The sequence below is a fragment of the Glossina fuscipes genome, unplaced genomic scaffold, assembly GCF_014805625.2.
Source record: "Glossina fuscipes isolate IAEA_lab_2018 unplaced genomic scaffold, Yale_Gfus_2 60, whole genome shotgun sequence".
NCBI classification, from domain to species: domain Eukaryota; kingdom Metazoa; phylum Arthropoda; class Insecta; order Diptera; family Glossinidae; genus Glossina; species Glossina fuscipes.
Genome location: NW_023998432.1, coordinates 6287088 through 6300964, shown reverse-complemented (window position 1 = coordinate 6300964; position 13877 = coordinate 6287088). Strand labels below are relative to the sequence as shown.

General features: G+C 35.4%; 1 protein-coding gene across 2 annotated transcripts; it reads right to left on the bottom strand.

The window, feature by feature from the left end:
• Nucleotides 1–623: 623 nt before the first annotated feature.
• LOC119637520 (peroxiredoxin 1-like) lies at nucleotides 624–2609 on the bottom strand. 2 transcript variants are annotated; one of them, XM_038033579.1, is made up of 2 exons: nucleotides 2423–2609; nucleotides 624–1322 (listed from the first exon to the last, which is right to left on the bottom strand). In XM_038033579.1, the coding sequence occupies exon 2, from the start codon at nucleotides 1320–1322 to the stop codon at nucleotides 738–740; it is 585 nt and encodes a 194-aa protein (XP_037889507.1). In that variant the 5' UTR covers nucleotides 2423–2609; the 3' UTR covers nucleotides 624–737. The 2 variants fall into 2 exon arrangements, with proteins under 2 accessions (XP_037889507.1, XP_037889508.1); XM_038033580.1 differs by lacking the exon at nucleotides 2423–2609 and adding an exon at nucleotides 1396–1505.
• Nucleotides 2610–13877: the final 11268 nt, after the last annotated feature.

Below are 13877 nucleotides of genomic sequence, written 5' to 3'. Positions count from 1 at the left end.
ATGAACTAAAGGCTAGAGCAGTTTCGCTTAGGCCCTTTTTGACAATTTTGAGAGAGCGTTTCTCACAAAATTAAGGCTCGAAAATTAAACCAAATTAAAATCATATATAATCAGCGCCTTTTTTATTGTGAACAACTCTAGATATGCGACCCGAAATTCAATAATTTTTAGTCTGCATACGTTTACCCTCACCGATTTCTCTGGTTGCAAGCTCGTTTCAAATTCACAAAATATGCTTTGCGTACAATCGACGGCACTTTAGCAGAAAGCGATTGTGTGAAATGCTTTGAGAAATTTTCCAAAAATAAATTTGTAATTGTTGAATGGCGACGTGACGCAAAGTTTGGGTTAGTTTTTCTACACAAGACCGCCCAATTTCGTGTGGATGAAATGCAAGCACCTTTTTCGTATCCTGCAGTAAAATTGCTATATCTAAAGCTCTTTTTTTTACACAAATGGGTAATTTTTCTTTTTCATAATTTTATTTTAAACAGTGATATAGAATCGTGTGCTATTCATAGAACTTCATACTTCCAAATAGCGCATTTTCTAAACAATAAAGAATGAGACTATGCTATTGTTCCCACAATGTATTGAAAAATACAATTTAAAAAACTAAAATGTGTAATTCTTGATTTGTTTCTCCCTTTATTTAAATGTTGGTTATTATTTGCATTTAACATTATTCAGCTATCTCGGTATGTAGGCGATCATTAGCGTGAGTACAGCAACAGCATTTATGAAGTGGCCGCAAAGTACTCTTTGGACTTATGGGGATCTGCGGCCATAGCTTTTTGTCCGGGTTTCCAATTAGCCGGACAGACTTCACCATGTTCGTCGGTGAATTGAAAGGCCTGCACTAAACGCAATGTCTCATCTACGCTGCGTCCCACTGGCAAATCGTTTATGGTAATTTGCCTTAAAATTTGGTTTTTGTCAATAATGAATAGACCGCGGAATGGTATACCAGTTTCTTCGTTCAAAACACCATATTCACGTGCAATTTTCATCGATTTGTCAGCCAACAATGGAATATCCAATTCACCCAAGCCGCCCTGGCGACGTGGTGTATTAACCCAGGCCAAGTGTGTGTACTGACTGTCGGTTGAGCAAGCAATTACTTCACAGCCAATATTACGGAATTCATCAGCGCGATCCGAAAAAGCCACAATTTCAGTTGGGCAGACAAAAGTAAAATCCAGGGGATAGAAGAATAAGACGACATATTTGCCGCGATAATCTACCAAACTAATGTTACGAAAAGCACCCTTGACGACCGCGGGACCTTTGAAATCGGGAGCCTGTTGCTGTAAGTTGGGCATCTGTAAAATATACATGGATATGTAAGTTTTATATTTCAAAAATAAATAAAACTTCATTTCGATAATTCTATACAAAAATTAGTTAAAATAGAGGAAAATCCTTGTACACGGTGTTCCAAAATATTTCTAAATTTCGTTTTTATTTGCTTTTTGTGAGATATGTAATGTATGCGTTATGTCATTGCACCAGTTGACAATTAATTTACTAAAGAGAACTAAGCATACTAAACGCTAGATCAACTTTTGCACACAAGCCCTCAAAAAAATGTACAAAGGTTGTAAAACATTGTATTAGTTGCGGGCCAGTCAACCGTGTTTTTCCGAAGAATGTTAGTACGGATAAATCCCTGCTGTTAGTTTCCGGCTAATGACAATAGATCATGACTATTTTTAAAATGTTTCCGTGGCTATTCACTAGAAATAACATTCTTCTCAATTCTTGCAAATATAGGAATCTTAGCAATGGAAGAACAGATATATTCGATTGAATATTCAACTCATTTAAAAATGGCACAAAAAATCGTTCATATTGCCCTCCTGTGATTGTGAATGAATATGTACGGGAAAAGCTTCCACGTTTTTAACATTGTGAAAGAAAACAAGTTCCTTAAGTTAATGTGTAAACTATTACAAAATGTTTCTCTACATGGTTGGGACAACTGTTTTCTTATGTTTTAATTATCTGCATTGGACGTAATACAATAAATTCAAACCAACACTAGTACAATAATCGTTTGGGAAACTAAGTTATACATACACGAGCAACTTAACGTTCACAATTGCTGTTTTTTTAATTTATTTCGCATTACAAAAAGAGGTGTGACGGGACTTACTCTCTTAGCAACACCTGCTTTTCGATTTCCAATAAAAAGTTACAAATGTACCTTAGGCAAGAAAACGTACGTGAAAAAAATTCTTACAAACTTGTAGACCTAGGTTATTCTAGAAATTATACAGCTTCCGCTTGCATATGCAGTGTTTTTATCTGCCTTCGTTTTGTTCAAGAAAGAGTTTGATATTTGTCATTTGTTATTATTCTTAAAACTAATTGCAGTCATATATAAATTTACATAGAAAATGCCATCCGCACACATACTTACCCTGCAATTGTTTTTTGATTATGCTTTCTTGGAAATATTTGCAAAATATTTTCCCTTTCAGTGCACTCGCAGTCAATGCTAGTTTGAACCGTCTGCGTTAAATGGAACTTTTAAAATGGCACGACTTTTTGTAACAACAGACTTATTGCAGTTTGTTTTGCTGACAAATGGCGCAAATAAATGCCGGTTAATTGCGTAGTGCTGTTTTCTCTGTAATAAAAGCTTTTGTTTAACTTCACAAAATATCAGCGATATACGTTAAAAAGAGACAAATAGATGCTATGCCTCTTAGTATAATTTATTTATATCTCATGTATGCATGTATATACTTTGTTTGAGAATAAATATTGTAAGGAAAAAGTGGTGCTCATATTTTAATTTACCGAAAAAAAAAAATGGAAATATATAATAGTTTGCTGTTGTACGTGCTCCCAGAAATGAATGTAATGTAATTCTATAAATATAGCATATAGACTGAATGGACTCAGAATTTTGAGTTGATTGATCCAACAGTTAATTGATGAGTCAAACAGCGTTCCTTATCTTTGAGAAAACTTTATATAAGTTGTGGAGGTATTATAAATTTTTTTTTTTAGTCGGAAATTTTTATTTTTTGCTCCACTTTTCAATGCTCTTCAGCTGTGCTATTTAGATCCGACAATTGAACAACTGAACAACCACAAGGTTCGAATGCTTATGTAATACCCCAAAAAAAGTGACTATACTTTGCTATAACTATACTAAGCTAGTTAAGACATCTATTTTATTGAAATTTCGGCAACTATGCACATCGCAATTAAAATGAAATACTTAATGCAACTCTTTTTATTATAAATATAAAATTTAAATATAAATATTTATTATAAATATAACTAATATAATTTTTAAAAAATATCCGCATTTATAGGTCTAAATTATGCACTTAACATTGAAATTTCTGTGAATACACGTAATTGCTACTAACTATACCAGATGGCTGAGAAAGTTGGTTGAGTTTTTTTCAAGTGGTTGGCCTTAGAATCGGATTGTTTTTGTTAATACTAATCTTATAAACCCATATTATGGCGCTTTCGAAATGTAATAGTTCGTAAATAATTACATAAGTAACATTACAATTCAGTCGAGAGACTGTGCATTTTCACAGAATGTGCTTCTTTTAGGCCAAAGTATTTGTGGTGAAGATTCTTCGCAAAATTACCTGCATTGTTTACTCGTTTCCAATCTAAAAATTTCGCCATTAAAATAGCGTCTCACTTGATAAAATTTTTTAAAAATATTGGACAAGATCAACGCATCTTATGATATCTCAATGGTACTCAACGTTGGCCAAAATACAGTTTTGAGTCACTTGTGAAGGGCTGAATACAAAGAGAGATTCGAGTTGTTGAGTGACATAAAAAATTTAAAGTTTCACACGTGTATTATCTATACATACATGTTTGCCACGTAACATTTTAATTATTTTTCTTGCGTTGATTTTCTTCGTTTTGTCCAGTAGTTAATCTTTTTTATAAATGTTTTGAATTAATCGTTTGGCTATTTGTAAATTAATTTTATTAGAATTTTCCCCTTTAAAAAAATTATTGGAAGATATTACTAACATTGCAACAAACAAAGTATTAATTATAAAATTATTGTAATAATGTCAAGGAGAAAGGTTTCGTAACATGACAAGCAAAATAAAATGCTAAAATTAAAATCATTTTAAAATGCAAATGAGCATATGAATAAATTGATTGAATAAAAATAAATAAAACGAATACTAAATCAAAAATGATATTATAATGTCAAGAAATTATGACGTACCATAAAACCTGGGGAATTAATGAAAGAGTTAATTTAAAAAGTTTTAAGGCTAAATTTCTATGTCTCTGATTATGCACCTTTCAGTTAATTAGCTTTCATTTCGAAGGCGTACTTTGAGAACCATTTGGTTGAGAGTTATATATGCCGTTCCTCAATTGGAACTGATTTCGAAAAAATAATTGGAAATTAAGAGGCAAATTTGATGCTTGTTTATTTACTGTAATACCATCAATAACAAAATCATACGAATGTAAATTTTTGCAAAATTTTTGACGCAATAAAATGAAGGGAAACAGTTTAATATTTTCACTCTTTCGGAGAATTTTTACTTATAAAGAATGTATAATATTTTAAAATTAATTGCAAATGGATCCTAGTTTCCTATTATATAAATAAATCCCATCTTTATAATTTTCACAAAATATCTTACAGCGGATTTATTCTTTATATCTTTTACTTCAATAAAATTACATTTGAAACTGCCAAAGATATGCCGGTTTATATTTCCTCAGATCCGCCTGAGTAGCCGAAGGCGAGGAATCTCGACTAGCAAGTCAATGGTCGTGGGTTCGAATCTCAAGTGCGGTAGAGTTTTTAATAAAAGTCGATAGCCTTATATATCCTCAAATATTTCCCAACATTACTTGATTATTTAATAACATTTTACTTGCTTTTTTTTGTTTTGTTTAGTAAAATGGATGAGGACTGTTGACGATAAGATCAATTATTATTTGTTGTTCAAGTAAAGTGAAATAATGCAATTTTCAGTAAATACAAATAATTAATTTTACTGCATACGAAGACCGCGTCGCAAAATATTTGTTCTACGCAGAAGGGTGTTATCAGTTCAAGAAAAGGGGTGTTAGCATGCAGTTAAACATTTAATATAAACTAAAAGAATAATACAAATTTATATTCGCTTAAATTTATTTTAATAATCGATAATAATTACAGGACAACTACTTTATTTTGAGAGGTTGTATTAATGACTTTGAGTTTTGTATGCTTGATGTAGGAATATGTATGCATATATAGACGCTAAGAAATAAATACAGTAAAGCTCCTTATTTGCGCATCCTTTATTCGCGGTTTCACTATTCGGGGATTAAAAAAATGCGACCCAATTTCTATACTGGCGCCTATAAATTTCTTTATTCGTGGATTTTTTGTGACTGATTCCGGAATTGTTTTGTTTCTGATATTAAAACTTATTTAAAAAAACAGAATTTAGACTTTAAAGCTCTTCTAGTTTTGGACAATGCACCGGGTCATCCTTGCGAAATTGAAACTATGCATCCAAACATAAAACTGACATTTTTACCTCCCAACACGACGGCTTTGTTTCAACCTATGGGCCAAGGAATAATCCAAATCTTTAAGCTCTATTACATTACACGAATCTTCAAAATCATATTGGATAATATGGAATGTAATCCTCATATGAATGTTATGGAATGCAGGAAGAAATTTGACATAGCAAAATGCGTCGTAAACATCATTGGAAGAACTGAAGCAACACACATTGAAGTCATGCTGGAAAAAGCTGTGGCCTACTCTGATTGCGGAAAATGACGAAGAATCTGTGCAAGTTCAAACTTTGACTGCAAACATAGCCGAAATCGCGAATGGAATAGTACGAGATGGATTCGAAAAGATAGAATCAAGTGACATACATTCAGGAATTGTTTGAATCGCAATTGTTAAATTCACAGCCCAATGAAGAAGAGGCTTTAACAAGCACTGGAAACTTGACATTTAATTTGAAAGATCTTAGTGAAGGTTTAAGAATGTCAAATGACCTTGGCGATTTCTTTATGAACATTGATCCGTCTATAGAATGAATAGGCAAATTGCTGATGAGACTGCTCCGTACCAGTCTGAATTGAAGGAGCTTTTAAAAACTGCCAAGCAAGAGAAACTTAAGAGAAAATTCTTCAAACCTTTGCCTAAGCCTTAAGATAATTAATGAAAATTTTCAAAAACTTCAAATAATTGATTTCTTTATATATTTTATACTTTTTTTTTTTTTGTCACCTAGGAACGTATCCTCTATATTCCTATATAAATTACCATTCCGTATTCACGGTTTTTGTATTCGCGGCATTTTTATGGAACGTATGCCCCGCGAATAAGGAGCCTTTACTGTATCTGTGTTCAAGTTATTATACATGTGCGCCTATTCTTCTTAATTGGGAAGCTTCCACGGAGACGGACCACCGTCATCTGGATAAGTTGCGGAAATTTGGGAATTTAAATGTTCGCAATTCGCTACTTTATAGTGCATGCAAATATTGTGAGAGTGTAATACAAGGTGTTAGCTTAACAATCGATTTTATTCCTTTTTTTTTTTTTGAAGAAATCAACCATGCTTTGAGAGTATTGTTAAGTTCTCAGACGAGAAAGAGTTTAATGACTGAAGATGTGTCGCTGCCATTTTTGTCGTTTTTTCGTGAGGTCTTCAGGAGGAGGAGGAGGGCGTGACGATTGAAAGAGTAACTTGAAGGAGTTTGATGATAGAGAGAAGAAGAAAAAAGTTTTCGTTTAAGAAAAAAGAAAGGAAAAGTTTTGCTTGAAAGAAAAAAAAAATGTAAGTTTGATGGTTTTGATATCTATCAGGAAGAGAAAATAATTAACTTAAAGAGAGAAAAGAAATAAAAAAATGTAAAGTAAAGAAAAGCACCAGACGCCGTGAGTGTTAAGTTAGTGACAGTTTTCGATGAAAAGTCTATGAATATACATTAATACGCCTAACAGAAATAAAAAGATTATTGAAATTGATAAAATAATAATAAATGATGAAGAGTACATACGGCTAAGTAATCTTGAGAAAAGGAAAAAAATGGTGAGTGTGTCTAAGGTCAAAGAAAGATCGTGATTTTAAAATTAGAGGATGATTGAAGTACTTAAGGACGATTGAGATTTTAGCTGGCATCTTACAAAATCAAAAGCTAATGACGATTAACATTTCGTTTGGCGTCGACGTCGTGTTTGAAATTCATTTTATTAAATCAGGGTGGTTTAGACCATATTGTCTGAAGAAGTGGCCATTTTAATTAACTATGATTGTATGGGTGAATAATACAAGATTAATATACCAGAATAGTTAACGAAGAAAAAGCACAAACAATAATCAATTTGTGACAAAAACAAAGAAACAACATATGAATACTTGATTAATAATGAAACGCCATCAAAGGCGTCATCCAAAACAGAATGAAAAATATATATTTTTTTAAATTTAGCGACACTGAAAATTAAATACAATCTGAAATTTGTATTTAATGTCATATAAAAAGTTACTATATTTTAATAGAAAAATAGTACAGATATTTCCACCGATCGTGAGTTTTATTTAAGTACACTTCAGCCTTTGTTTGTAGTTGACTTCATTCAAATTTTTCGACGTTGTGGTGGGCTAATAGAAAATTTGAACGGTCCTATGGAAACTAAAAACTAAAGGGATTAGAACAAAAAATCTCTTCTAGAGTGAATCAAAAGAAAGAAAAACAGAAAAAGGTTTTAATAAGAAACATATATGTATAATGTTTTAATAAGAAACAGGAAAACAAATTTTTGTTAAAAATTACTTCGCAAGCAAACATTTATGAAGTTAGCTTATGTAAAGAATAGTTTAAGAGCAAAATAAAATAGAAATAAACCAATTCCTAAAAACCGAAAAATTTCGGAAGAAACTTATTCCTTTTTTGTTACTGTATGCGATATTGAGAAAGATGCAAGAAGATAACGTTAATCATAAAAATTCAGCTTTGCAAAAGGCCAAAAGATTGTGTAACTATAAACGAGATCAAACTACACATGAGACCAAACTATAAATGAGATCTACGTAGGACGAGGCTTTCAAAACACAAAGTAAACGGAAAATTGTCGCTAAAGGGTTGCAAAGAAAGTGTACAATTTAGGCGATGCCAACCAAAGGGTTCTTGACAGAGCCGATACTGCCAAGTTAAGAATGTGTCAATAAATGGAACCTGGTTGTTGTTAAGTTACTAAAGATTATGGAGATGTTGAATTTGACTAGCAATTACTTTTACTAATTCATTTTTGTTTTTTTGTTTGTAACGCGTTCGGAGTATATTTGTATTGACGTGTCCTATAAGCACGAAGGTTCTTACAAATTATTTTTGGTTATTTTAAATATGGTTATTTTAAACGTTTTAACTTCTTTTTTATAATGAGGGAAAAATAGATTGAAAGGGATTTTCAGACCCAACCTCGGAGTCTCCCGCAAACTTTTTGGGGCCAACGGGAAACTAATAGGAAGGGTGCGTATTGGAAGGCTTTTGGGGCATATAGCATTCCCTTGGTAGGTTAGTGTCTCGTCTGTCTGTACAAACGATAGGGGGCAAGTACGTGTAATATATTTTGGTTGTAATCGTCTTAGAAGTGTCCGCGAGCAAAGATATAGGACTCCTTCCAAATCTCACAAACTAGCTAACTAAGCTAACACTCGTGCGCGTGACTCATAGGCATCTATTCCTCCTATGGTGGCACTCCAAGGTTGCCATAAAATTTATTTAGAGAACAGCTTTAGTTACAAGAGGACGTAGATAGACTTATTACTACAGTGATTAAATAAAATTGGTTTAATGGTGTGGTTACATAGAGATAAGTCTGATGGACACTTACACGCCTGGTTGCACAAAATTGGCGCCCAACGTGAGGCCATAACACTAAAGTAGGGTCACATACATGGTTACAGGAAACTGAACAATCAGTTACAAATTTTCTCGTCTTTCTGGAATTATAGCTGCTCTTCCGCTCCTTCATTAAAAAACGTCCTTGAAAAATGAGTAGACTTAATTTTTGAAGAATAAATGCAGCACCAAATTTTTGATAGTATCACAATTTCATTTTGGTACGGCTGCTCCCGAAGGTTTACGCGATCTATCCCATACAAAGTTGTATTCCCATTTCATTCATAATTTCTGACATCAATTTTGGCAGCTCTGCGCGCGTTGTGGTTGTGTTATTTCCTACTGCTTATTAATTTTGAGAATTTTTTCCTAATTTCTCTCTTCTAATCGGTTATTAAGCTTAAATAAAGCTTAAATAGTTGAAAATTCATAATTGAACTACATTCTGCATTTATATACTCCAAATAAGATTGAGTTTTGATATCATACTATTTTCTGTTATCAGCACTCGGTGCGATATTCTCATCCTTTTTTTTTTTTCTGGGGCTAATTTTAGTTTAGTTTAGGTCCAATTGCTCCAGGTTGGTGATATTTAGTGTCGTCAAACTTTGTGGGATAACAAATTCTATAAAGTAATTTCCGTTGAAGTTTGAAGATCTTTTATTCTTCATGGCGATTTTCGTTATTGCCTAATTTACTCTTTTTGCTTGGTTTGGTTTTGTTATTTGTTTCAAACACGTCAGTTTTTAATTTACTCTGATTTACAGCCACACCTATCTTTGCTCTCGCTACACACATTTATCGTTGCGTTCGCTGTTACATTGTTTTAATAGTGTGTATTTTTTGTGCTATTTTAAGTTGTTTACCCCATTGTCGTGTCAAAAGTGGCTTTAAATCGGATCGCTTCATTACCTGCTAACCTTGTGAGCGGCACTGCCACACCAAATGTGTTGACAGCATTGACCGAAATGCATACGCAGTCTTATGTCCAAATAACAGATTAGTTTTGTACAGACTGCAGAGAGCGTGATACAAAGTTTTATAAGCTTTTTAGAGTTAGATAAAGAACTCACGGCATTGTCTGAAAAATCTGAGAAAATTAAAACGATGTTCGATGATCTCTGCCTTCGATCTGTCATCGACGAATTTGCTAGGGGCGTCCAATCTGGTTAACAAATCGAGGGCTACATCGTTGCCTTCAAGAAATATTAACATTTCTTACAAATTAAGCTAATAATGTTAATAAGCCGTCTTAGTGGTGCCATCCAGCTTAAAACTAAAAAAAAATATAAAGAAAAACAGTAGAATTTCCTTTTCCCTTGGCTGTGTGTTCGGTCAGCACCAAGTTTCAGAAGCAAGTATAGCCACTCCCCTTTGCTGCAAAAGTTCCATATGTCAATTTAAATCGTGTTAACATTTTCAAATTGGCCCCATCTGATCCTAGGGCTATCTCGTCCCTTGAAGTGCTTTGTTGAATAAACCATTATGGCCGCTTGGATCCTTAATAACAGAAGTTAATCCTCGTGATAGACCCCGAATACTGGCTAAAAAACAAAGTGTTTCCTCAAGTTCAGTAATTCCCAAAATTTACCAAAGTGTTAGAGGCTCAAACTCAAAAATTAGCTATATTTGCGTAAGCTGAGAGAGCACGGATTTTTCCTGTTTGCCTTTTACTGAAACGTGTTTATAGCCTGGTCTGTAGTTCTCTGAACTTTTTCGCAATTCTTTCCAGCTGTTTAGAAAAAATCTGTTAGATCGGATTGGCGTTGTTGTTTTAATAGATATATCAACGGCGTTTCTATCCTACTCACCTTAATTTTCTTCTCTTCTCGAGGTTGCATTTACTGCTACCCTGGCGAAAATTGGTAATAAATCATTATATGTAATTATATTCCTCCAAAAGTGTATATTTCTATTTATAAAAAATATGCTGCTTTATGTTCAATGTGCCCGATGAGTAAGCTTAGATCATAGTGTTGGGGGAATTTAACTTGCCAGGCTTTATTGTCCGCTCTTCAATATCTGATCGAATTATTTCAATACAGCAGTACTCCTAATTATAATGGTAGATTGCTGGAGCTTCGCTCTTTCAATTTCCCTGAAATAATCGTTGTCCACCACTTAGTTAGCTATATTCTTTCATTCCAAAGAGGATGGTCCGTGGAATCACTCCAACATGTTAAATGACATTTACAGGTTATATTCCATCTTTCACCCATTATGCTCGGCTGGGAATATTGAAACTCCAATATAACCCTTTTATAATTTATTAGACGTAGTTATTTCTGCATTCGTTTTAATTATACAACCTCTTCTCGCAGCAATGGTTATATACTATAAAAAAAAGAAAAACAAACTTTTGAAAAAATATATGAAGAGTGGTTTCGCGTACGATTATTTTGTCTAAATTGCTGCAAGGGGTTGATTTAATTTCCTTATTCTCAAAATTATTGCAGATACGTTCAGTTGATGAAATGCTCACTACTTATTAATCCTAAATGTTCTTATAAGTTTGTCAACTCCAAAAGAACCATTTCCGTGTATACATCTCTTTCAATAGCTCCGACTCCTCTCGGGAAACCTAGAATCTCTTTGCTGAAAACTTCCGATGAAATTTTTCAACTGCTGCTTGCGATTTATCTAATAATCATCCATAATAAATCATAAACTCGATTTCGATTTCGAACTTGATTATTTCAAAAATTAGACTATTACAAAGTTTGAGGTCTCTAAAATATAGTTCTGCACTTGGACCTGATGGCATTCCATCATGCTTTGGCTATGTGGTGTTATCTCAAAGGCTTTTTAATCACTCTTATTTTGTGTGTTTTCCTCTTTGTGTCGGAAAAGTAGCTTCGTTATTCCACTTCGCAAATGTGGAAACAAACATGTAATGTGCAGGGCTCGGGTCCTTTTTTATTGTGATATCCGACCAGTTCACGTGTACAAAAAGGGAGAAAAAAAATAATGATATTTATCTAGAAAAACAAGAAAACGACTTATATCAAGGATCGTAACGTTAACTGTCGCATTGTTCGTCCGTTCTATTCTTTTGTCAGCTTGTGCATATGCGTCCGTTTGTCTGTTAAGTCAATGTCCGCTATTACACACACACCACAGGGCTAAGATTAGGCTTTTATGGGGGTCACGAGTGGCGGATAGTGATCGGCCTGCACGTATCTTGGGATATTTGTAGGCTAGCTGTAAATAACAAACAAGCAGTTCCCGACTAAGACCGGCGGAGGAGGAAGGGACTCAAAAGGCCGCACAAACCTGCCAATCTTCGGCAACAGAACGAGTAGGCACCGTCCTTTGAATAGGTGGTCCCCACCCCCAGTAAAGGAGTGGCAGCGAGGGAAAAATAGTAGGGGTACAAGCCTATAGGTAGCCACCAAGGCTGAGACTGAAGTCTTGATTATGGTATACTGAGCAACGTATATAAATTGACCCTATTGGAGTCGTGGTGGCAGTGTTTCGTCACCTGAGTAGAAGTGGTGACACCCTGTCGAAATGACTTTTGGGCTAATGCTTCCCACTGCCTCCGTCCCGTGAAAATCTGGGAAGTTCGAGTAGAACGCTGTAAGTCGTTGCATTGTGTAGGAAGTGCGCCTGGCACTGAACATCAGTCTCATAAGAGCTAGCGTTAATCCTCGCATGGCCTTCCTGTTTGCATAGATACCCACGGGTTGCGTTAAGGTCATTACACCTACAAAACGGGATAACGGCTTCTCAGTTAGAGCCCGATCAAAATTAATACTTTAAACGAAAAAACAAAACAACAACATATATATTAACAGGCACTAGCGGTGACGCTGGCGCCTTGATCGAAGAAAATCCCTTCAAAGTTTGTGGAAAAATAATAAGGTCGCCAGTACGAGTGCAAACGCAGCCTCGTCTCGGACAAACGCTCCCCCAGGAGACCAACTACGGATCAGTAGGTGTGGAAAATTAGGTAGCCTTCGTAAAGATAGGCGGCTATATAGAAGATTTAGTTGTGATGCTGTAGGAAAATGATGGAAAAATGCGGCTCGTCAACCAGCAAATGGGCGACACAACAGACGGCACCAGAGTGATGTATGAAAATTCCCGGATTAAAAAGGACGCTGCAAGCACTAGTCGTAAGAAGCCTAGAGATAAGAGTCTCCAAAGGTCAACGCACAAAAGATGATGGAGCGAAGCGACGATGGCTCGCAAACCTCGCCCCTACAGAATACAAGTGGGCCGAAACGAACGCAGCCACCCACCAAGATCGTGTCTAAGCCTGGTGCAAGTAAACTTAAGCAGCCCGGGGACGTGGTCAAGCTTGCAAACGCGGTAACGTAGTCACCACACCGGGGGCTGCCGAACAGCACGCGGCAGATATACCTGACGGCCATCACCCACCGAAGGACGGAACGTGGGTGATAGTCGCAGCCAAAATTAAAAAGAAGAGAAAGGCAGATTGGCCAAGCAGACCTCCTAAGAACAGACCCAATGCTATTATCATAGCAGATAAACGCGAGCTCTCCCACGCGGATATGCTCTCTAAGGTTAAAGACGAACCGCAAATAAGTCAGCTTGGTGAGGCGGTAAAGAAAACAAGAAGAGCGCCGAAAGGTGCGAGTGCTTCTAATTTAACTTAACCAGAATGGAGGGAAAGCGAAAGAGCTGAGAGGGTCAGTGAGCTCCTTTCTAGGAAGGGCGGCAGAAGACAGGTATCTGAAGCAACGCAAAATGGTTGATTGCAAAGGCATTGACGAAGTTACCACCAGGGAGGACATAAGCAACGTACTTTGTAACGGCCGCGAACAAACCTCGGGTAGGGTGTCTGTCGGTCTGTATCAACCGCAAGCGGCGGAATAACGGCATGCCGTTAGACAAAATCATGCGATTTTGTGGTACCGCTAATAAATCGCATGATCTTGCGGTATATGTGTTTATTTTGTTCTTTTCTGATCTCCTTACTTACAAGTACAGGCAGAATCGTATGATTTTGCGGTACCTTTGCTTGCTTT